Here is a 23,455-nt window from a genome sequence, read left to right as displayed (position 1 = left end):
GCACATAGACACTGGCCTCCTCCTCTGTGAGGGCCGCATCGTGGCCCACGCCTTGAGGGCCAAAGTAATGAATGATGGTCTGGGGCTGCCACAGGGGGGGAGGTTGACTGTGGACGTGTCTATGTGAAAAATGTATATACTGTGCCTCTGTCATGTGAATCTGTGTGTGCGTGTGTGTGTGTGTGTGTGTTTGTGTGTGGTGGGGGATAGAGTGGCGGCTCTGTAGCTATCTGTTTTTCTTTCTGCCATCTGAAGCTGCAGTTTAGTAGCAGTTGTCGCAGCTGAAGCTTTACTCAAGCTACGTTTACCAAATGCAGTGTTGCAGTAAAGGACAAAGCCTGCTTTGACAATGTGTTATTTAATCTGTTCTTTGCCCTGAATGTAGTCAATCAATACATGTGATGTATACGTTTTTTTGTGGTCCAATAATTGCCAATTAATCAGACCACGACATCAATCTACTTTCAGGCCAAAGAGGCATCAGAATACCACAATAAAAAGACTGGAAGTCAAGATCATCTCAGTCAGTTCCACTGATGAAAGAGATGATTTTACTTTTGGAAATCGGAGCCTACAGGTATTTAAATAACACCAATTAGCAAAAGATAACATAGTTTAGGAAGACACCCACTGGTCATCCCTGCTACTGCAACATTTTAGACTGCTGAGTGATAGATCAACTAGAAGTCCAATCTATGACTCAGGAGCTGTTCACTCTGCTTTGGTATTGGCCCTGTTAAGAATACCTTACCATACCATTAATGCGTCATTACTCCAAGTTTTCTACTGAAACAAAAAACGGACCTCAAATAGTGCGAATAAGTGCTATAGAAGAGAAGGTAAGATTATTACAATAACCAGAAAGGAAGAGGAGGAAAAAGAAAGTGGAAAGAAAAATAAAAGGGAGAAAGGGGAAAGAGGGAAACAATGGAAAGGAGGAGGAAATCAAGAATCAAGAAAAGTGGACCAAATGAGGGAAGGAAGGAATTTCAGAGGGGGAGATAAAGCAGAGAAAAGTTGGAAGTAGGAAGCACGATCATAATGAGGCATTTAAAGGAATTCTAGCAGGGCCATACCACTTTATGGTCACACACAGTAATGTTGTACACAGAGTAACAGGTTACAATTGATCAAATATTATATCAGTGAACTTGTGTATTACACGCATTTACTGATTTTCTAATAGACCAGGACACTTATTATTTCGCTGACTACAAGAATAAACAAAGTGGGTTGTGGCTAAGAGAGCCCGAAGAGAACAAATATGTACAGTTGGGTCCAAAAGTCTGAAACCACTTCCCCATCCCTTTGAATGGGAAAGTGGTTTCAAGTGTCTGTTGAGGAAGTGAGGTGCATTATGGTCTGAAGGGGTGGAAAACTGTGGGAAGGATGGAGTGAAGGGAGGGAGGGAGGAAACTGGTGATAAAGGGAAGAAAGATGTGCAGGAAGGAAGGAAGGAAGCAGGGAAGGAAGATGGCATTGATACACACTAAGTGCAGAGTATGTTAAAAATTGGAAGATAGAAGAATGAGTGTCTTTGTGCGTAGGTGAAGGGCCGGCTGGTTCAATTGAACCATCATTTAAATCTGAATTTGCTTCAGTTTCAAAGTCAAATCAAGGCGAAGAATCTGAATGGGATAAAATTTCAATCATTCCTCCTCATTATCATATTTCTCATCACGAAGTGACCCATTACAAATTTCAGAGACTACAGTCGACTTGTGGCCCTGGAGGATCTGAGCGCAGACAAAGTAAATAAAACAGTCAATTTGTAAATAAATAAACAGTCGTCCATTCAGGCTGAACTACAGTGCAGATGTGAGTTACTGTAGCTCACTGGACTTTTTCAATTTAAACTAAGAATGAGCTGTTTTCTCAGATTGCACATCATCTTTTGAGCAAAAAAAGTAATCAGTTCAGTCAGTTCAGCAGGTAACATGGGTTTATACCCATTATAAGATTTCTTGATATAGACATTAAATGTTGTAGTACAACAACATAAGAACATTTCACTTAATTTGAAATGTGCTGGGATTAAAAACACACTACACACTACATTTAGACTTATTGTTCAAACATATAGCAGCATAATGGGTTGGCCTTATTGGTCATAGGAAAAGGCATTTGGGACCCATGTTACCCAGCTTGCATTTCAGGTGAGCAAGCAACACCACAAACCAATGAGAAAGAAGACAGAGAAAGAGAAAGATAAACATCCATAACAGAAAACTGAAAGTCAACTGAGTCAAGTCAAAAAGCTCAGAAAGAGACGGAGAGAGAGGGAGAGGAGAAGAGGAGGCATTCCAATGGTAGAGGAGGAACAGATGCAGTCCATACTGGCATCGTCTGCAAGACACTGCTCAGAGCAAACCACTAACAATCTCTTCACACTACTTCTACTCAAACAAGAACCAAAAATGTAAAAGAAACCATACAAGGTTTAAGAAGCACCCGCAGGTTGCTGGGGCAGAAGTAGAGACCCTGGATTAAAGATGTATTCTGTTTTGATGACCACAAAGAAAGCAGCTAATCTAAGGCAACAAGCACCCAACGGAGCAGCGAAGCAGGTGCACTCAAACAAGATATTTTGGCCATTTCATATTTAGTGTAGGCAAAATTACGCCATTTTAAAAGCTGGCCTGCTACTGCACCTCACTGTGCACTTCTGAATGCAGTGACGGAGAGTTAGTCGCTGGCAATTGCATCACAGAGAATGTTAAAAAGCATTCACTTGCACTTAGGTGCCTGGTGAAATGCAGTGCCAAGCTAAAATTTAAAATGTTTGAGTGACAGGGTCCCGGTTCAAAAACGGTCAAGAGTTCTCAAGATTGAAGTGCGTAGGGTTTCTTAAAAAAAAGAAAAGAAAAGGTAGCTTGGGCATCTCATCCCCCAAATCATTAAAAACCACCAAAGAAGAAAAAAACTAAACAAGACTTGATGCATGCCTTTAGGTTAGAGGTGAGGAAGAAAAGTGAATCATTCAGAAAGAACTGCAAATCAATCAAACCAAATCAAAAGCAAACTCCAAACCAAAGTGTGTAACATCAGTGACTTGTATAGATGACAAAGGTGCACATCTGTGGCCCAACAAACCTCTGTGTAAATGTGGCTAATTGTTCCTTGTTAAAGAAATTTTAACATTACATTACTTATACTTTGCATATTTTATGTATGTTTATGTTTTTCTCTCTCTACACAACTAGACTTTACTGCTAGATAAATTCACTGTCTGCAAGGCAAAAACAAGCAGGGGAAAAAAACTGGATGCATTTTCAAATCCCTGCAATAACCAGATAGAAAAACTGAATACAATATATAATATCCAAGTAAATTGAGTAAAGTAAAGTGTCAGCCTCCCATTGGGACGAATGGTTTCCCTTTCTAAAGGAATGAAAACAAGTGCCACGCTCACACTCCCCCTGGGATACACTAACCTTATTTGTATGTGTGGCCAGTGCCGTCTGAGGTGAAACACACAGCACTCCACCGCGGGGGAACGTACCGGTGCACCTCTGTGCACAACCTCTCCTTGCTTCATGTCCTCTAACCAAACCTGCAGCGTGCTTACAGTTGAGGTTGTGGGAGGATTTCAGCACCGCTAAAGTAACCGGCTACTGAAGGTGAATATTTGTACCTTTCAACGGAGCTAGACTTGCTGCTTCCCCCTGCTTTCAATCTTCATGCCAAGCTAAGCAAATTAGACATAATAAAGAAAGTATCATTCTTGTTTTCTTTATTTTAATGTGAAACACTACAACAGTGATCAAATTCGGATATAATGACCTAACATAAACCCTAAAGTCCTGCATTTAGAAGTTGTATGACAAAACAGAAAGTATGTCAAAATTAACTTCATAAAGAACTGCCTCCACCTTCTACTTTGTTACTAAAAAAATCATGCATTTTGCGATATGGAATTAAATTAAAAAAAACTCCTTCACGGAATAATGAATGCTTTTTACATGACCTATCCTTTGGGCCAGTGTGATCATAGTTTTCTAGAGGAATTGTGCAGCCACACTTTGCAGGTTTGCATGGTTCTCAAGACTATTCTCCTGCCTATTCTCCTGCCAAGCACTTTAAATATCACATGAATAAAACACCAATTATCCCTGAAGTGTAAATACGACAGACACTCAACATTTGACTTGTGTTTGGGATATTCATTCTTATTCAGCCCCACTGTTGACCATAAAGCCTCCATGTCGATAATAAATGAATTCATACATACATTTACATAAATTTCATGGGTCCTGAGTAAATCCATTTATGGATCAAATTGTTCCCATGTATGCAGCTTTTATACTGTTGGACAGAAAAAAACTGCAACAGCAAATTGTATTTTTTCGCATTTTCATTTACAGTTTCCCTAGTGATTTATGATTTGAGAGTTTTATGACCCTGGGGTCAAAACACCCAAAACAAGAATCTGCATTCCTCTAATCTTTCTAGAAATTCAATAACGCAATAGCTAAATTATAAAACAACAAATTAATATTTAGTCCCAGGCCTGGATATACCACCTTCATATCTGTCATGCTATACAGTGTCCAACATGCCAGGGGAATGGATCAAATAAACCCCATGTGAAAACAAACCAAGTGCTGAGACAATGCAATAGGTTCTATATACAAATGCAAATAGTTTTTCTGATGCTATTGATGCTCAGCAGACCGAGGCATGCATACCTATCTGAAGCAGTTTCAAATATTAGAAAATCAAAAAAAAAGTAAATAAAGAAAAGAAAGTTTGGTTTGCACCCTCGTCACACAGCTGTACACAAATTGAGTGACAAGATACTGACCCAAGAGAGTGAGAATAACAAGTTGGGAAACAAGTTTATTTGAACTAATATGATGAAATAACAACAAATGTCTGCCTCAAAGGTATTCAGCGTTGAGGACAGAAACTCTTTTATTTAAAAGTAAACAAACCCTTCAGAGGGCTCTGTGCTCTGTTTTGATTGTACTACATCTGGCTGTTTTCACTGCCAGACTTATTCAGCCATCTATTAAGCTCAAATCTGGTGCAGCTATAGTTTCCTAATCATTTGAAAGCATGCGAGATGGGTATCGGCACTCGGTCTGTTTGTGTATGTGGGAATGGCAGAGCAGGCAGGCAGGAAGGGAGGGAGGGATTTGGACTACTTACGTTAACCTCAGTGATCGCTATGTCAACAATGCTACCCACAACTATCAAGGCATCAAATGTGTTCCATGCATCAACAAAATAATGCTGCGTAGGGGTGGACAGAACAGAAAAACAACAGAAAAAAAGAACAGAACATAAGACATTTAAAAAATGGAAAGAACGGAAATCAAAGGAGAGAGGAGAAAAATAAGATATAAAACATTATACACATAAGCACTGGAGTTTTTAGTCGGAGGAGAAAGGGCAAGAGTCAACAAAATTAAACAACAATAAAAAAAAAAACGAAGTTGCAGTCTGGAAGAGATGGACAGCAGAGGAAGAGCAGCAGCGATCAGTCATGCTTGTCCATGAGAGGAATATGTCAACAACATGAACAACAGTAAAGAACAAATTGCAACAAAATCACGACCCAAAAGAAATATCTGTTGCTGCGGTTAAAAAAATGAAAAGGTGTGTAAGGCTATTTGTGATTGGACAGCGAGTTAGTTCAGTTAGTAAGGGAATCAAACCTGAGGACATGTCAATCTGACAATAAGTAAAAAAGAAAGAAAAAAAGAACCCAACAACATTTGAGATAATGTAGGGAATAAGGAAGGACGACGCAATTCAAGGAACCATTGTGTCCAAAGCTAAACCCTGCCTCTGTTGCCTCTACTTGCTATGAAACCCAGGAAGAAGCTTGCTCATGATGAAGAACCTTTGCGGCTGGGGGTCCCCTGAGCGGCAGCGGCCATCTTGGATTTAAGGATGGAAGGAGGAGGAGAAAAGAGAGAGAGAGAAGGCAAGAAAAAGAAGAGAGAGGGACAGAAGAGTAGAGACAGCACAACACAGAACTGCCACAAAGAAGAGAAGAGTTGAAGGAAATGAAAGATTCAGAAGAAGTAAGAGGGCACAAGACAGAGAGAGAGAGGAGAGACAAGGAGAGAGAATGTGGGCATCGTACTTACGTTGATCTCACTGAGAATGACGTCTATTATGCTGCCAATTACGATGAGGAAATCAAACACATTCCAGGGATCACTAAAGTACCCCTACACAGGATGAGGTGAGGAGGAGGAGGAGGAGGAGGAGGAGGGTAGGAAAGGCAGGTTAGAAGGAAAACAACATCTGCTGCCACTTCGCAGCCTTATCAAAGTGGTATGAGGTTTTACAGTATCTACTACAGGAAACAGAAAAAAAAATAGGCTACACTTGATGAACCCCCACAACAAAAGGACACAGTCTAATTCTAATGAACAGAATCAACTTATTTCCTCTGCAGTATCTGTTCATCGAGTGTGGTTAACTTCCTGCTCCGTTAATGATAGATAGCAATTCTTTACGTCTGCAACTTGGGATGATTATGCAATGCTTTTGTACGGTCACTATGCTTACTTAACTTGTTTTCGGCAATTCATCATCAACAGTGGCACAAAGTGAGTATTTATGAAAAACTATGTCTATAAAGCTTCAGGCCAATCAGTATTATCTAGGTTGGTAAAATACAATGATACCATCTGTACTGTGAGTAGAGAAAGCTGCATCTTAGAAAGTTGTAATGAACAGAGAATTCTGTTATTTATTTGGACACACTCACTTTAGTGTACTTCAGTGAACTTAAAATTATGTCCAAGATGTGACGAGTCAAAAACTTGGCTGGCACATGGCTTTTCAGGAAGATTTGCAAAATATTATTAGTTATCCTTGGATAGTAGGGTTGTTTTAATGTAGTTGATTCAGGCAAGCATAAGAATATTAATTTAAAACCAGTTATACATTAGTAAAAAAACAGAGATCAGCATTAGTATCCAAATGCTGATGTATGGATTGATTCAAGTGGACAAACTAATCATTACATAGTAATTTCAAAACAGCTGAGTGGGACATAGTTCAAACCACACAACACAGTAAATACAGATAGTAGAAAGCATCAAGAAATGCTTGTAACTGTTGCTGTTCCATGATAGAGACTGAGATTGCGAAAATTAAAGGAATTCTTCATGGAGCAAATGTTAATCGTCCTCTTTCCAGCTGCTGTAACAACTACGAAGTAAAAGTGTTAGTAAGCTGGTCCTCAATGAGTGACGGCTGTTTAAGGAAAGAGTTTAACACAGTCAAATCATAGAAAAGCACATTCAAAAGTTGATGTTCACTCCCCCATCGAGTGTTTTGGAAATAGGAAGTCAATTTCATTAGATTTGTTCAATATGGCTTGGGAATATGTCATCATGCTGTACTATGGAGTCATTTCATGGGAGAAGACAAACAAGTATCAATTTGTTTGTTTATTGAATTCACATCTCTGCTGGAGAAACCCTGGCATGCTCATTTAACAAAAAGAAAGATAGTTGCGAAACTGCTTTCTGGCAGATTAAAGTGCTGTTAATTGATGTTGCCGTTATATAACATTACATAACTAATAGAGCACAGCATGATGTCAATTCCCAAGCCCTAAAATTTGTCCTGCACGGTTAAGGAGTAAACTCTAACTGGGGCAGCTTATGCCTGAAGATACTAAAAGGCAAGCATTATGTAATTCAGACTAAATGATCTAGATGATTACCTTTCAAAGTAAACCCATTGTCCATCCTAATTAAATTACACATTTGATGAACATGATATGAATTTTGGAGCTGACTGGAAAAACAAAAGAATACGTTTATAATTAGTAGTTACAAATCTTTGGTTCAAATATTGGATGGCATTAATTCCAACAACTAACTTCCAGCAAATCAAAATAAAAAGTAAAACAGTAACGGTGAAAGTAATTTCTTGAACTAAAATAATGGTAATTTTAGACCTTTGGTAGACTGAATTGATTGTTTAGAATTTGGTTATAATATACAGATTCGAATGAGCATAATGTGTAACAGTGATACTGGCTCTGTTACTTGACATCCTGGAGGGAAGGTTACCCTTAGCAGACGATTTCCCCTTCATATTTCTCTCGTCAGTGAGTTAATGTACAGAGGCTTTGTGTGTTTCAACATAGTATGTAAAAATCATCAATAAGTGGGAATACTTCTTTCTTAAATGTATATTTCGATTTACTGCCTGTGCTAAGAAAAATAGAGTTGCAAATATGATATTAAAACTATGTTTTTGCTATTGATTGTCTTCACGGATTTTCTACTTTGATGAAAGAGGGTGGTGGCATTCCCTATATGTTATTGTTAAAAAGGCTGATGCACCAGGAAATGCTATGACTGGACCAATAAACCCACAAATATACATACACAGCAACAACAGCAAGGTAACAAGGGAGCAGAGAGATTAAAAACCACATGACATCATCTGGTGGAATTCAAAATGGTATTAGGAATATACACGACATCGGTAAACAGCGATTCAATGGCTAAACATGTATTTTCTATTGTTCTCACTGGATTTAACTAGTACTAAGTAGAGAAGTGCATAGATATGTACTTTTATTAACTCAACTGTCATCTATTGTGCTGTGCTGTACACTGTCATTCTGTCATGCAGTTAGAGTAAGTGGACCTACCCTAGGTTTGAAGGCAATCAGTTTAAGGATCATCTCCACAGTGAAGAGTCCAGTGAAGAGCATGTTGAGGATGTTCATGGCATCATTGAAATGTTTGGTCTGTCCATGATGCTGCAAAGACACACAATCAACTCATTAATGTCTACAGAGTTGTTGTTTTAATGGGATTTGTCTCGAGTGTTGTGTTTACCACATTTGATAAGTGTCTAATTGAATTAGTTTATGAAAGTGGGACTCACCTGCATGGCCAGACAAATGGTGTTGAGGAGGATGAGTGTGAACATCAGGTACTCAAAGTAGGTGGAGTTGACCACATACCACACCTTGTACTGGTAGGGGTTCTTAGGGATGTAGCGGCGCAACGGACGGGCCTTCAAGGCATATTCCACACACTGACGCTGTGACACACAAAAACACAAACACGTGAGTATGCACAAACCCTTTTCCTTGCCGATTTGGTTTCCCCAACTCCTCGTCTATCTTTTGCTGTACTCGCTGTACCGCTAAAAAAAAAGCCATTCCAATCCTAGATTATTATGCCATCCACCGCCTCAGGTTCAATGCCTTTTTCTGAAACATGGATCATCACAAACCACGCAGCTGCAGGGCCTCGCTCCTTTACTCTCATCCTATGTATGAACTTCTGCATCTCCCTCCTGGCTGGATTCCTAAAGTAGTTCACACCCTAAAGCTCATGTTCAGCCTGTCCATATTCTTCCATGTCTCATCCCCACTGCCTGGCCGCCATTTATTCTCCCCTGTGCCTCCTGAATGACAAAAGGACGTTCCCACTTCAGTCAGAACAGTGGAGTAACTGAAAACTCATATTTCACGCCTATTTAGCCACTAAACATATGAAAAACACTGCAAAGGTTTGCACAAATTCAGTAAAAACAGTAAACACAAACGATACCTGGTTCTTGTCCAGTTCACAGTTTTTATATTCTTGCTCCCCTTGCTCCTGGAATGTGACAATGACGAAACCGACGAAGATGTTCATCATGAAGAAGGCAATGATGATAATGTAGATGATGAAGAAGATGGAGATAACCACACGGTAGTTGTAGACAGGCCCAACATCCTCAGCGTGAGAGTCTATGGCGCGGTACAGTAACCTGAGGGCAGGCAAGAGAGAGGGGGAAGATTTACTGAGGCTGAAGTACGAGTTGGAGAAGAAAGGCTCTTTAAAAGGTTTAAAGTTAAATGGTTTAATGCGCAGAAATGTTAGGATAGGATACCAAGACATTTTACAAGACAGGGTACACACAATATGTGTATCTATATGTATGTGTAGTGTGTTTGTAAGTAGACACACACCCTGGCCAGCCCTCAAAAGTGGACACAGCAAACAGAGCCATCATGCCTTGCAGGACGTCATCAAAGTTAAAGTCACTGTTCTCCCAATTTCGATTGGCTCTTTCAGGCTTCCCCACATCACCGTCCTTATACATGATGTAGGAACCCCTACGAATACAATTAGACACATATATTCACATTTCTTGTTTTCCTCCAGTAGTTTGGCCATAAGAGGGAAGACCGCAAGCTTGGGTGCAGAAAGTATCTCTTACCTGCAATCTGCCTGAGTCTGTTTCGAGCTGTCGCTACAGAAGAAGAACTTGCCCTGATGGACAAAAACAGAAAGGAAGTATTATATGTTAGTACTAAAAACAACGTGAATAGATATTATATGAGGGCTTTTCAGAAGACCTGCAGACAGCTTTAGGAAAGCCCCTTCTTCTAATCCTCCTTTCCTCTTTACCTTAAAAAGTTGTACTCCAATACAGGCGAACATGAACTGGAGCAACGTGGTGACGATGACGATGTTTCCGATGGTCCTGATGGCCACAAACACGCACTGCACAACATGCTGGAAAACACACCAGAAATGACAGTGAGCATATGTGTGCGTGTGAGAGTAAGTGTATGTTACGTGCCTTTATATATGAGTGAGCTAACCTTTAGTCCCTTCGCTCTGTTGATGGCCCTTAGTGGTCTGAGCACTCGCAGAACTCTCAGGATCTTCACCACATTAATCGCACTGGACCTGCAAAACCCATGGGATTAAATTACGGAACTCGCCAATCTGATTAAACACACATTTTTCAAGTGACACATATTTACGAGGTTGAAACGACACACATCCGAGGGAACTTATGATAGCATCTGTACTTAAGGTTTTCAAGACAAGCTGTGGAGATACAAACAGCTCAACACACAAGCCAAAGAAATTAAAATGATTAAGGTGGATTAAAAACTTTAAAAAATGTCTTCTTTAAGTAAAAACCAGACGGTCAAATAAAAAAAGATTATACTTCTGTTTGATCTATTTATAATTTTAAAAATCATTAATAAAATATCAATTGTATACTTGTTTTAGAAAACAAGTACACAAACACATATGATACATGGATAATCACAAACTACTATACAAACAGACAAACACAAAGTCACAAATTTACAGGCAAACTGAGCATTGTTTTGCTGTAGGAGTGTCAGTACAAGCCTTTCAAAGAAAGTGGTTCAAAAGAAAAGTTGAACATACTAAAAATTTAAATGAATACTGCGACATTTTGAATTTTATAATCAACGTTTGGAAAAAGCTTGATCATTTGTTCTTCAGCAATGTGAAATATGTTAAATCTAATTCGTACTTACTGATGTCTACAGGTATCAAACATGCTATGAAATCTTCTTTTAATTTCAGTGACAATGGCTAATAAGTCAGTTATTCAGTTAACTGAAGAACAAATACAAAAACCTTTTCTTGGACAACGGCAGGAGGAAAAAAAAGACATTCAAAATGTCAATGTATCCATTTAAGGGAGTGACTTCTAAGGTGGTGAAGGGAGTGATTCAAAGGGAGTGACATTACTCTGTTCTGACTTTTAAACAGAAAGTAAGGAAAAGACCCGTTGTACAAATTTTTACACAGGAAGGTAAAGTTTAAAGACAGTTAAAGGTAGTTCACGTGGAGCGGGGTGTTTCCGGTGACACATCACAGTCAAACCAGCTGTAAGGATTTCCTTTCCTTTCCTCTCCTTTCCTTACAATTAATTTGACTGTGAATCATTTATAAAAAATCCCACTCACTAACTACCTTTAACAGGCAAAAACCACTGAGGTTTGGCATTCAGATGTAGTTTCTATAGCCCAGGAGAGTTCAGTTAATCCACAAATATGACAACTGAGTCTGACCTGCTCCCAAATCTATGACAAAGAACAAACTCACGATCATATAGATATGAAATCTGACTACAGTATTAAAGGATCCACGATCATTTACTTAAAGAAAAATGTTCCCTGGTTCAATTCCCACTTCCAGACTTCCATGTCGCAGTCTGTGAAGAGGAATTTTGGCATGCGTCTACAGTAAAAGAGCGCGATTACACTGTGTTCATAACTATTTATTATCCATACGGTATAATCCCACTAAGGTAAAATTGTCGATTACATTTCAAATTGCAGTTTTACTGTCCTTTTTTTCTTGCAATGAAGGAGGCTAAACTCTCCAGGACCACAGAAATAACAAATTAAAAGTGTGACAGTTTTACACATTTAAGGTGAAGGTCTGTTAAGGGGGTTATTAATATGGACTAATATGGACTTACGTCGAGAAGTCTAGTCTATTAAGCATTAGAGACAGAGAGTGTAGTATAGCATATTAAACATAGGAAATATCAAAGCATTTCAAGGAGTTATTTGCTACAAGATGCATAGGACATTTTAACAAACACCACAAAGAGAGAAGGGATTGGGAGTAATGACGTGTGAAGTTATTTGTGAATAGAGAGAAGTGTGAAGAATGAGGAAATTTACAAACAAAAACATTTTCCTCCACTTATCCACTCCTTAATTTGATTTTTGTGTTTTTGGACTGTCTTGTGAAGCAGCCACTACTTGGTCGACTGGTGTTTTAACGTGTAATAACACAAATGTACATTTCGTGACACACTGATGTCACTTAGGATCGTTGCCAAATGATATAAGTGCAGAACACTTGTGATTAAAATAGTAAGGAATGAAATATGACAACATTCCATTTGAAAGACAACGGCAAAAAGCATGCAATTCATTTGACAAGCATTATAATGCACTCACTGTATTCCAGAGGAGATGAGGGACACACTGACCACCACCAGGTCCAGAATGTTGAAGTAGTTCCTACAGAATGAACCTTTGTGGACGAAGGCTCCATAGGCTGTCATCTGTAGAGATCAAAGTTAAAATGTCAAATAAAAAACATCAAATCTAAATAATGCATTAACTAAATAATGGACCATGCAGTGAATTTATAAAGATTGTGACCACGAGAAACTAGGGATAAAGCATATCCTGCATAGTAAGAAACAAACACTACCTTCAGAATGATCTCTATGGTGAAGAGTCCAGTGAAGACATGATCTGCATAGCCCAAGATCTAAAAACACAACAAAGAGCACGATTCTGTCAGACCAATGTAAACCACACAATAACATTCCTCCGATTTTAAATTACAACTCAACAACTTGTGGTCAACTGTGGCATATGCCTGCACGACTCCACAACCGACTGAAATAATAATAATGCTTAAGTTAAAGTCAAAGGATAATGAATTCCCATTAGACTTAAATAGATGTTGAAAACAGAGCAGAATATAAAAAACTAGATTAATTATGTCATTAGGGTTTATGATGAAGGTTAATTGAGTAGACTAATACGCAGCAGCCCATAGCAAAGCCATGGAAAACACAATAAATACAATCTTTACTAGCTCCAGGGGGATTTGTCTCACTCACTGAGAGAAGAAACAATGTACGGAAACAGATATAGCTCACAGTCTTTACATCAGAGTGCAGTTCGCAATTAAAGCCCCTCACTCAATTACAGCAATACTGTTAGTACTGAACAACGTTAATATATTAACAATATAGAGATGCTTCATAAGTGTATACAACTGCAGTGCAGCTTTTCATAAATACAAACAGTACATGTTTTGGGGTTGTAGAGTTTGGCTTAATGCTGATTATACATTATATTACACTGCTGTTGCAGGCAAATGAATAGATATAATTTCTTATTCTTTGATAATATAAGAAATGAATACATTATTAATAAAATTTGAGTTGATGCTGGTTAACATACACCCAGTCACCATAAGCGTTGCTTCCTTAATATGTTGCTGTCAGAAACAAACCATGTAATGTATCGGCATTACATTTTATTATTTTTATATTCATTTTTATTGTTTGTCACCTGGTTTCTGAAAGAGTCATTCTTAACCGGGTCCTCTGCTGCCAGACTGATGCTGCTGAGTAGGATGAAGAAGAGGATGAGGTTGGTGAAGATGTTGTGGTTGACGATCTTATGGCACAGAACCCTGAATCTAGAATAGGAGATAGAAACAGAGGCAGAGACGGAGAAAGAGTGAGACAATCAATATTTCTCTTGTTTCAGAAATAACAGGAAATCTTAAAGAATCAGAAAATTATCAGATGGGAATTAAGAGGGTTATAAAATACAGGGAGAAACAAAGGGAAGAAACAGAACACGGAAGAACAGGAAGGTATAGAGCAAGAAAATGTGAGGCAGAAGCGTGATCTTTTCTTACTTGTTGGTGTGGCTGAAGACGAAGAAAGCGCGGGCCTCAGGCATGGGAATGGCCTTCTCCTTCAGCTGAATGTCTGAGAGTGGCCGCGGCCTCGGGCCCACTGGCATCTCTGGCTCCTCGTCATCTTCATCTCCTGATGGGGAGGATGAACAAGACAAAGGAGAGGGAGGATGAAAAGTAGGGCTTTCAGTTTCTGGCACGGTAACAGGTTCAAATATACATTTATTAAATCATTTCCCCACTCATTCCTTCACGCTCTTAGTACATACATATGGTTTGTGGCTGTGCTGTGTGTTACCTATGTAATCATTTGCAGGATACGGATTCTTCTCTTCACTCTCATCTCCACAGTAGTCATCCATGTTGATCTGCAGAGGGAGAACATTCAAATAATTAAATTCTCTGACAACATACACACTCACATGTGCAGATAGTAAAGTGTCTGGCTTCTTAAGTCTTAGAGCCTCATCTCACAACCACTGCAAAAGCAGTGCCAAGTGCTAGTTTCAGACTGATGCAGTTGTAATTTTTTCATCTAAGTGACACGTTTTCCCATCCTTAGTTTTTCATGATGTTTGTGTCCATGTTTACTTTGGTAGCAGTGTTGGTCTCTCCGTCCGAAGTGATGGACTTGAGCTCTATTTTCTCCTTCTTCTCCTCCTTCAGAGGTGGCTTCTCGTTATTATGGCGCTTCTCTGGACAGGCGAGCCTGGGGCAAAGAGAGAGATGGATAAGACCCTCATGTTAAGCATTTTTCCCCTTTCCTTAAAGCTAGTAGTCTTCGCCCATGTTAACTTGCTGTTTTCTGTTGAATAACATATAATTTACATCACAAAGGCAACATAAACACTTTTTTAAAAAATGTTATATTTTCTGTGACGGGTTGTAAATAAATCACAGATGTGGGCGGTGCTTTTACAATCAAACCAAGATGATAGTGAGCACCAATGATTGTTGTTCATTGCACTTTTTCCTCAGATCAATAAAGGTTGCAACCACCAAGGACGTACTTAATGATTTGCGCCGCAGAGGTGGACACTATCTTCTTCGGCTGCACTATAATCTCACATTGCTTTTGCTGACCAATTTGCATTTGAAAAAATGTAGGCCTGTCTAAAAAAACAAACAATATGTTAAATTTTGAATTGTTAAGAACTTTTAGTTCTTTGATTTCAAGGCTTTTCCTCTCTAAACCTGTCTTTCTTTCTCTTTCTGCTTTACCTGGCCAGTTTTTTCCTCTCCTTCTCCTCTTCCTCTTCTTTCTGGGCTGATGTCAGACTCTCAGCATCTGCTAGATTGTCGACAGCGATGGCCAAGAAGACATTCAGCAGGATATCTGTTCAGAAGGTTGAAGTTAAGGATGTTGCTGACCCAGCAGATCATCAGTGTGGTTGGCCGCAAACAATCCTGGTCAGCTAAGTGAATAATTAGCATTGTATGTGGACCTGAAAGACACTAAGCTCCCAACTGCTTGAGTGGCACTTCTCAGTGACCTAAGGCACACAGTTTGGGCTTCATGAATGCACACCAATGCCAAACACACCCTTCCCTTCTATAACGGCATCTTCACAAGGGGCCAGAAATCAGGTAATATTTTATTCAAATCACATTTAGGCACAGTTATCCTTTTGATAGGATAAAATCTAACAGAAACAGAAAACAAATTTTCCCGGCCGGCCTTAACTGCAGCCCCTGTCATAGATTTGTCAGTCCTTTTCATCACTTATCATCCCTCCACCACCTTTCAGATCCACATCATCTTGGCTGCTTGGTAGCTATCTCATGTAGACCTCTGTTGTGGTAGGATACAGTTTCCGCAGATGAATAGGATGATGAAATAGATGCAGACCAGCATGCCAGGGAAGGATGGTCCACCATACGCCATGATGCCATCATACATCACGGAGTTCCAGTCCTCTCCGGTTAGGATCTGTGGAGACAGAGTAAAAATTAATTCAAGATTTCTATCTGCATGAAGGAAATCCTGTTTTTTCACATTTGTTTTTTATTCTCAGACTCAAGCTCATTGAAATAATTTCACGGACACAAGCTGATAGCTGAACATAGAGCATGATGGAATAGACAACAGCAGAAAGCGTAGCGCAGCAACATTTATGGAATCATTACCTGAAACACTGTGAGCAGAGACTGGGGGAAGTTGTCGAAGGTGCTGCGTCTGGTCTCGTCGAAGTTGAATTTTCCCCCAAAGAGCTGCATGCCGAGCAGGGAGAAGATGATGATGAAGAGGAAGAGCAGGAGCAACAGGGAAGCGATGGAGCGAACAGAGTTTAGCAGGGAGGCCACCAGGTTGGACAGTGAGTTCCAGTATCTGGAGGAAGAATATTCAGTTAAAACTGTAATCCCTATATGTGGATGTCAGAAGTATAAGTACACACAGGCGTAAAAATACACACATTATACTTGACTTTGTTCTCCAGTTAAATGTGTTATTGATTTTAGTCGTAGTTATATCTTGCAAATCATTGAAAATATGTGAGACCAACCCAATCCTTGTTCGTAAAAGACTCTGCTCAATAAATACCAATATTACAAATGTCTTTATTTACCTGGTTATTTTGAAGATCCGTAGCAAGCGCACACAGCGTAACACAGAGATGCCGAGAGGAGACATGATCTTGGTTTCCACCAGAATGGTCTCCAGAATTCCTCCACAAACTACAAAGCTGTCAAAGCGGTTAAAGAGCGAAACAAAGTACGCCTGTGGCGAGCGAGGGGAACAGATAAGCAAGAGAAGGTAGAAAGCAGAGGAGACTGACGTCAGAAATTTACATTTGTCATGACAATTGTATTTTTTTCCACAGAGAAGCAGCCTTTTCCTGTTGAACAATTTTGACAAACAGCATTGACTCATTAGCCTCTCCTACCTGAAGGCCCAGACTGTACATCTTCAACAGCATCTCACCAGTGAAGAGTGCGAGCAACACCTTGTTAGCTATGTCTGAGGACAAGGGAGGAAAGAATGGAGTTGGCATGAGAAAGGGAAAACAAGCAGGACAATGTAGAAAGGTGAATAATCTCGTGAGCATGTGTGGATGCGTGCGAGGTGTGCTCACACACCTTGTACATCGGTTAACCACTGAGGCTGCTGGTGATGTTCAGAGGCAATGGTGAGAGTGTTGAGGAAAACCAGGAAGATGACCAGCCAATAGAAAACTTGAGATTTGACGCCCGCCCGGCACTTTCTTCTGCATAGCCTGTTCCACCTCCGAGAGTAGCGACTGAGAAGGAAGAAGCAGAGATTGAGAGAGAGAGAGAGAGTGATGTTAAGGTGAAGAAATGTGGGAGAGAGAGGAGGTAGGGAAACAGAGACAGGAGGGGAAAGAGAGAAAGTGAGGGAGGAGGGTCAGAGACAGGGCGAAGGAAAGGGACAAATAAGGGACAAAAGAAAGATAGAGGAAGAGCGAGAGCCCATGAGAGACGAAATAAGAGAGAGACAGCGGGGGAGAAGGAAAAGACAGTCAATTAGTTCTTTTCTACAGAGTAGTGCTGACATCATCACCCCTTCGTCTGTGGTTGTCTGTTGTTCGAGAGCTGCGCTGTGGAACAGAGTTAGTCATCCTCAAAGGCGCTTCACACCGAGGAGAATCCAATATGTAGAGCTTTGTTGCAGAGTGAGATATGCACCCTTTTGAGAAAATCCCCCAGAAACACCTGTTCTTACAAAATGATTGAAGGGACAAATATAGAGTGAAATGTGTTAAATTGTGATTCAAACTTCAAGGGAAATCTGTGCTACAAAAGAGGAGGTGGTTTATTTTCGCGTGACATAAACGTATGCTTTTCCTTTTAGACAATTCAACATGATGTTCTGTGTTGCACTGTGCATGAGATCGACACTTACACCTCCCAGTCACATCGACAGTATGTGAGTAAGCGCATTTAATGGGTCATACCATTTTTCTTTCACCTACGCTCATGTACCAGTGATTTTACATCTATAAAATTTCATAATTGTCATTTTCTCAGTTAGCAAGATAAACACAACTGAAGACAGTGGATAATTTTTTTTTGTTCTCACTTCAAAGAAGCTTTGAAGTATAATCTCCCTGTGGAATTGTATATGTTTATGTTCTATATGGTCACTTGGAGGAATCAAATCAATATTCATCCCTATGTAAATATGCAGGTGTAATTGACCCTGGCTACAAGTACAGTTTGAAAAAGTCAACATAAGTGGGAAAAAAAGATAAAATACTGCAGATATAAATATTATACTACAGTTTTTCCTCAATAGATTAAATTGGGATTTGAATGTATGTATCAACTTCTACTTAAATGAGCTAAATAAACTCAGTAAACCCAACTGGCAGGTCAGGTATCTCTGTATTTATGTGGGTGTCTAGCTATCCACACCAGACATGGTTGCAAGAAGATTTGTCATGTAGTGTAACTGTCAGGCATCTTTTTAAACAAATCAACACCGCTCAGGGGGGAAAAGTCTTCTTCCCCCTGCCTATACAAAATGAATGTTCCACCAGCCTGCAGTCTGAGTGTGTGAGAGCTGTTCAGAGTCAGTTATGGCACACAGCGGCCCCGGCCATGATGCACACACTGAATGTTACATGAGACACGACTCACAACACAACACCAGCCGACATGCACTGTTACAGTAAAGGACGTGTCATTTTTAGCATAAGTTGGGATGGATTTGATAACTTTAACGTAGGGAAGGTAATTTGATAAATACACGCCACTGTTTTGAGAAAGACCAATCCTCTTTAAATGAACAGTTGGATATGTTGAGAATGATGCTTGTTCTTTTTCTTTTAAAGAGTTTGATGAGAAAAACCAAATCCACTCTTATCTGTCAGTTACTGTATACTGTACATATGAAGGGACTGCCAGCAGCTGGTTAGCCTAGCTGCTTATATTTAGGCATAGCCAGGCTTGCCGTTTCCATGTTTCCAGTCTTTCAGCTAAGCTGAGCTTTATCATACAGACTTGAGTGGTTTTGCTCTTCTAAAATGTTCAGTTAGAATAAGTGAGACAAACTATTTCTATTTTTTTTTTGCATATGTCTGTCTGTGTCTTCCACGCACACGCCTGCACATGAACACAAACACGTCTGCACAAATGCCACATCAGTAGAGACAGAGGAGCGGGTGAGTTTATAGACTATGGTAAACAACATCTACTAACCTGAACTTGGATTTGGAGATCCTATTTCTGGAACACAGAAAACAGAATGGATTATACACACAGACACACATAACACACACACATACAGACAGGTACACAACATGAAAGGGGTGATTTGAAAGGGGATAAAGGGGAATTGCTTCCCTCATTATCACGAAATGCCTCAGCAAAATATGTTCCTTGATCAGCTTAGTTGTGTGCCTCCAGTGTTTCCTGCACTTTCCAGATACAATCAGTCTCTATCACGAAGCCGAACCGACATTTGTTAGTTTAGAGTCTGAGGGTAAAATACACGAGCACAAAGGCCGCTGGTCGTCCCTCTGCAAAACTGCAAGATGATCAAAGAACTGTTTGTCCATATTTATGCACCCACTTTTGGATACAAAATATGACCAAATGAATATAATAGTAACACCCACTTTTCTTTTGAACAAATCACCCCCTGCCAACATGTACTGTATACAGTGGCATCCAGTCAAAAGAAATAATACTAATGCTGAGAGTTTGGATTTTATCCAAACAATCCTGGTGTGAAAAAAGAAGAAGAATTTATCTAATGTCTGTTGATTGTTCACCACTGTAATAGCAGGAAGACAATACATAAAGAACTGAGGACAAGAGATCATGGAAGACATTTTGTGTCAGAGAAGAAAAGAGTAGAGAAGTTGCATCCATATTATATCAAGTTATTTTAATCTGTTGTGTACACATTTTAATATTTGACAATCAGCTGAATTCATGACTTAAAATATTTGATTTTAAGTCTTAAAAGACTACTTGCTGAGAAACTCATAGGCTGAAGCTGCTCTACCAACCAATGATTGTTTGACTACAAGTAAACCTGATGCACAATATAATAAATATGTTCGGTTAATTGAGAAAAAAACAATGACTATATTTAATAATGCATTGGTTAGTGTCTTAATGGCTCCTTTTTTTTCCATTTGATTTTATTCCTGGAATGATTAAAGAAACCAAAGGAGAATATAGTAGATTCATATGAAAACATTAACTCCTTGAAGCTTTACGGGAGTTGTTGCAACCGTGCAACGATTTTGTCTGTGAAGGCAGATGAGCTGACTGACGAGCTGACTGATTGGCCGACTGGGCGACTGACTGAAGCAATGAAATAAGTAATTGACTGACTGAATGAAAGAATAAAATGACTGACTGGCTGGATATGGAGGCTGACAGTACACATGTCTTTTCTCTCCATGTGTCCGTCTCGATTATGAGATCAGTGGGTGCTGGAGTAGCTCCTACCCAAGGTCTGTCTCCATAGCGATGTGAGGAAGAACTGACAAACACCGAAAGAAACACTATTAAGTCTAATCTCCATACTAGTGTGAGCAAATGCCCCGAATCCAACGTGTTGCAGTCTGATGGAGGACGGATGGAGGGCTTGTATTTCCAGTTGTGGCACGGTTTACTTATCGTTAGGTTCTGGATCGTCAGATTACTGTGAATGTTATTTATTGAAGCTTTGTGAATAAGGAAGTTTGATGATGTAAACCTGTTGGGTTAATTTTTTCATTCAATTTTTAAAAAATAATTAGTCCACTAGGCAACCATGAAAAATAATCAACTATTTTGATAATCTAGATACATATTTGGATATATTTTAAGCAAAAATGCCAAATATTTGATTGTTCCTGCCTTTTTTCATGTAAGGACTCAAACTGTTCTGTAATGTCAGTTGAGTAAAATTTGACCACTTCTCCAGTGGGAAATTGACACAGTCTTTCTGTTTTGCATTTTATGATCCAACCATACAAAATAACAGATTCAACAATGTCCGCTTTGACTACATTTTAGAGAAGATGTAGAATTATGCTCAAGGATTCGGGAACTCCCTGAACACCATGACATTATGACATATTCTTTGTATTGACCTGTTGTTGAGTCTGACAGGACAAACAACATAACAAAAGACAAAGTAACAGATGGATAGTGAGAGTACAGAAAAACAGCAGTGTGTCAACCAAGTGTGACTACTGGCTTCAACACTCCTCTGAGGGGGTTTGATTCGGCACGATTTCACCTTTAAATTGTCTTTTTCATCCCTTAACTTTCTCTGTTCTGTTCTGCTAAGTTCAAAGTGATGAACAGTTTTGTATGTAGGTGTGTATGTTTGTGTGTGGTGATGTGGGCCCGCTGGGGTCACGGCTCCTGCTTGGCCTCGTGTCTAAGAAAGAAAGCAACGCACTTGTTTGAATAATGTAAAAAAAAAAAAATGAAAGGACACGGGAGAACGAGTGGGTGAGTCAGCTGTTCATGAGATCCCACAGGGGAGGAGGAGAGAACTTCAGCAGCAAACACATGGAGGAGAGAAAGAGTGGAAATGGAGGCAGAGAGGAAAAGGAAATAAACCTGGATTACTATTAGAGGAGATGTCGATGTCCTGCTTTTCTACATTTTGTTAAGTGATGAGTGACACCACTGAAGGATGGAGACAGGCTCATCCACTTGAACTGTGGCTAACACTGAAGTGCTAATACAGGGAAGATGCAAAAGAGAGTTCATCCTTGAAACTGACAGAAGGTGACTGAGGAAGCTGAGAAATAGAGGGAGGAGAAGAGGGGTGTGTGTGTGTGTGTGTGTGTGTGTGTGTGTGTGTGTGAGCGAGAGGGAGTTAGAGAGAAAGAGAAAGCGATGGTGGGGTACTTACGCTAGGCGGGTGCAGCAGGTCTCACCCTCCACATCTCCCCCGGGGGCATTGTCTGTGTTGACTGATTCATTCTCACTGGCTGGCATGCTCACTGAGAGAGAGGAAAGCCGCAGAGGCAGAGATGACAGTTGCAGAGAGTAAGGAAGAAAAAGACAGAAAGAGAAAAATTAAAATAACAGAACAGACAAAACAGGTTGCACTGTACATCATTGCTTACATACAGTACGCCTTGTGCTGTTTTTGCTATATTGCTTGCTCTAAACCTTGAACTCAAGACGTTGTTGCCTCCAAAATATCAATCAACAAAGTGGATCCAGTCTTCCTCAGGTAAATACTGCAGCGCTGCACTTCCCCAGTATGCATACTAATTAAAAGAGGCTGTTGACATGTAGGGATTCACAAATTAGTATTGTCCAACCCACGGTTACACACATACCCTTGAGTCAATCAAGCTATTCCCAAATTTTTCACTGCTTGCCTAAACTAATTAGACACTAAGCTGCCACACTAGCAATATTTACCGGTTAGGGATCCTGGGACACAACCTCTGCAACAGCTAGTAAGATGGATTTCAACTTCTAAGCTGATGGATCGCTTAATAATGGTTGAATTAAATCTTAACAAAGGCCTTTTGTGATTTCATAGCTCAAGGAGATTTAAAGAAAAAAACATGATGTAGATTTCAGTCTTTCGTGTGTAAAACAATGTGGGCGATGCTGGAGCTTAACTGCAGATGCTTTTTATTCAGTCTTCTAACCTTCAGCCAGGCAGTAAGAGTTCTGGTGAGATTTACAGTATGTCAACACAGACATCTGAAAATGAACTCCTCGCTCTAAAGATGTATTTGCTGTTGTGTAAACAGGTAGAAAGCTTGAACCCAATCTTTCTTTGTTGAAAAAGCTACAAAGAGACGGCAAATTTTTCACTTTTGGAGTGTAATGATGTGCGAAGATGGGGGGTTGAGTACTGGAAAGATGGAGGCAGAGATTGATGTAAAGGAAGTACAGGAATAATATTAAGTGTCAGTTAAGGATTGAAAAAGAGGTCAAATAAACTGAAATAAGTCGGAACGGAGGGAGAGAGGGATGGACGGAGGGATGCATCGAGGGAGGTATGGATAGAGGTACGGGGAGAAAGAGACAGTGAATGTGGGGACGCTTGACTGAGAGACTGATATGAACTGATACATTGCTTTTTATTGCTTCTGTCAGTCTTTGCCTGCCTGCGGGAGTGAGCTGTGCTCCCCTCACTGTCACCTCAAACGCTTGTTGTAACAACCGCTGGGTACGAGAGTCAGATATTGCATGTGAGTCTCAATATCTGTTTTTAAATAAGATATCCACTTGGATATATAAAAAAAAACGTACTTGCAAAAAAAGCTCTTACTATGAAACCAGGTAACACG

The 23,455-nt window shown here is 39.8% G+C and overlaps 1 protein-coding gene across 7 annotated transcripts in view; it reads right to left on the bottom strand.

Annotated features, from left to right (window-relative positions):
* Nucleotides 1–23,455, bottom strand: part of cacna1c (calcium channel, voltage-dependent, L type, alpha 1C subunit) — a 160,470-nt gene that overhangs the window by 25,006 nt on the left and 112,009 nt on the right. For 6 of the 7 annotated variants that reach the window (XM_047336561.1, XM_035621546.2, XM_047336563.1 and 3 more), the window contains exons 11-32: nucleotides 22,051–22,141; nucleotides 19,383–19,409; nucleotides 17,301–17,461; nucleotides 17,108–17,181; nucleotides 16,790–16,941; nucleotides 16,350–16,551; nucleotides 16,032–16,152; nucleotides 15,444–15,558; nucleotides 14,814–14,931; nucleotides 14,521–14,590; nucleotides 14,223–14,355; nucleotides 13,868–13,997; nucleotides 12,993–13,052; nucleotides 12,734–12,840; nucleotides 10,592–10,679; nucleotides 10,395–10,502; nucleotides 10,204–10,256; nucleotides 9,953–10,099; nucleotides 9,549–9,750; nucleotides 8,875–9,033; nucleotides 8,636–8,746; nucleotides 6,099–6,182 (exon numbers count right to left, since the gene is read on the bottom strand). In XM_047336561.1, coding sequence (XP_047192517.1) covers nucleotides 6,099–6,182; nucleotides 8,636–8,746; nucleotides 8,875–9,033; nucleotides 9,549–9,750; nucleotides 9,953–10,099; nucleotides 10,204–10,256; nucleotides 10,395–10,502; nucleotides 10,592–10,679; nucleotides 12,734–12,840; nucleotides 12,993–13,052; nucleotides 13,868–13,997; nucleotides 14,223–14,355; nucleotides 14,521–14,590; nucleotides 14,814–14,931; nucleotides 15,444–15,558; nucleotides 16,032–16,152; nucleotides 16,350–16,551; nucleotides 16,790–16,941; nucleotides 17,108–17,181; nucleotides 17,301–17,461; nucleotides 19,383–19,409; nucleotides 22,051–22,141 — 2,513 coding nt within the window. The remainder of the gene's footprint in view (nucleotides 1–6,098; nucleotides 6,183–8,635; nucleotides 8,747–8,874; nucleotides 9,034–9,548; nucleotides 9,751–9,952; nucleotides 10,100–10,203; nucleotides 10,257–10,394; nucleotides 10,503–10,591; nucleotides 10,680–12,733; nucleotides 12,841–12,992; nucleotides 13,053–13,867; nucleotides 13,998–14,222; nucleotides 14,356–14,520; nucleotides 14,591–14,813; nucleotides 14,932–15,443; nucleotides 15,559–16,031; nucleotides 16,153–16,349; nucleotides 16,552–16,789; nucleotides 16,942–17,107; nucleotides 17,182–17,300; nucleotides 17,462–19,382; nucleotides 19,410–22,050; nucleotides 22,142–23,455) is intronic. The other variant, XM_047336562.1, reaches the window with a different exon arrangement.

This window comes from Scophthalmus maximus, chromosome 12 (assembly GCF_022379125.1).
Source record: "Scophthalmus maximus strain ysfricsl-2021 chromosome 12, ASM2237912v1, whole genome shotgun sequence".
NCBI classification, from domain to species: Eukaryota; Metazoa; Chordata; class Actinopteri; order Pleuronectiformes; family Scophthalmidae; genus Scophthalmus; species Scophthalmus maximus.
The sequence above is the reverse complement of the archived record's forward strand: the minus strand, read 5'-3'. Positions and strand labels throughout refer to the sequence as shown.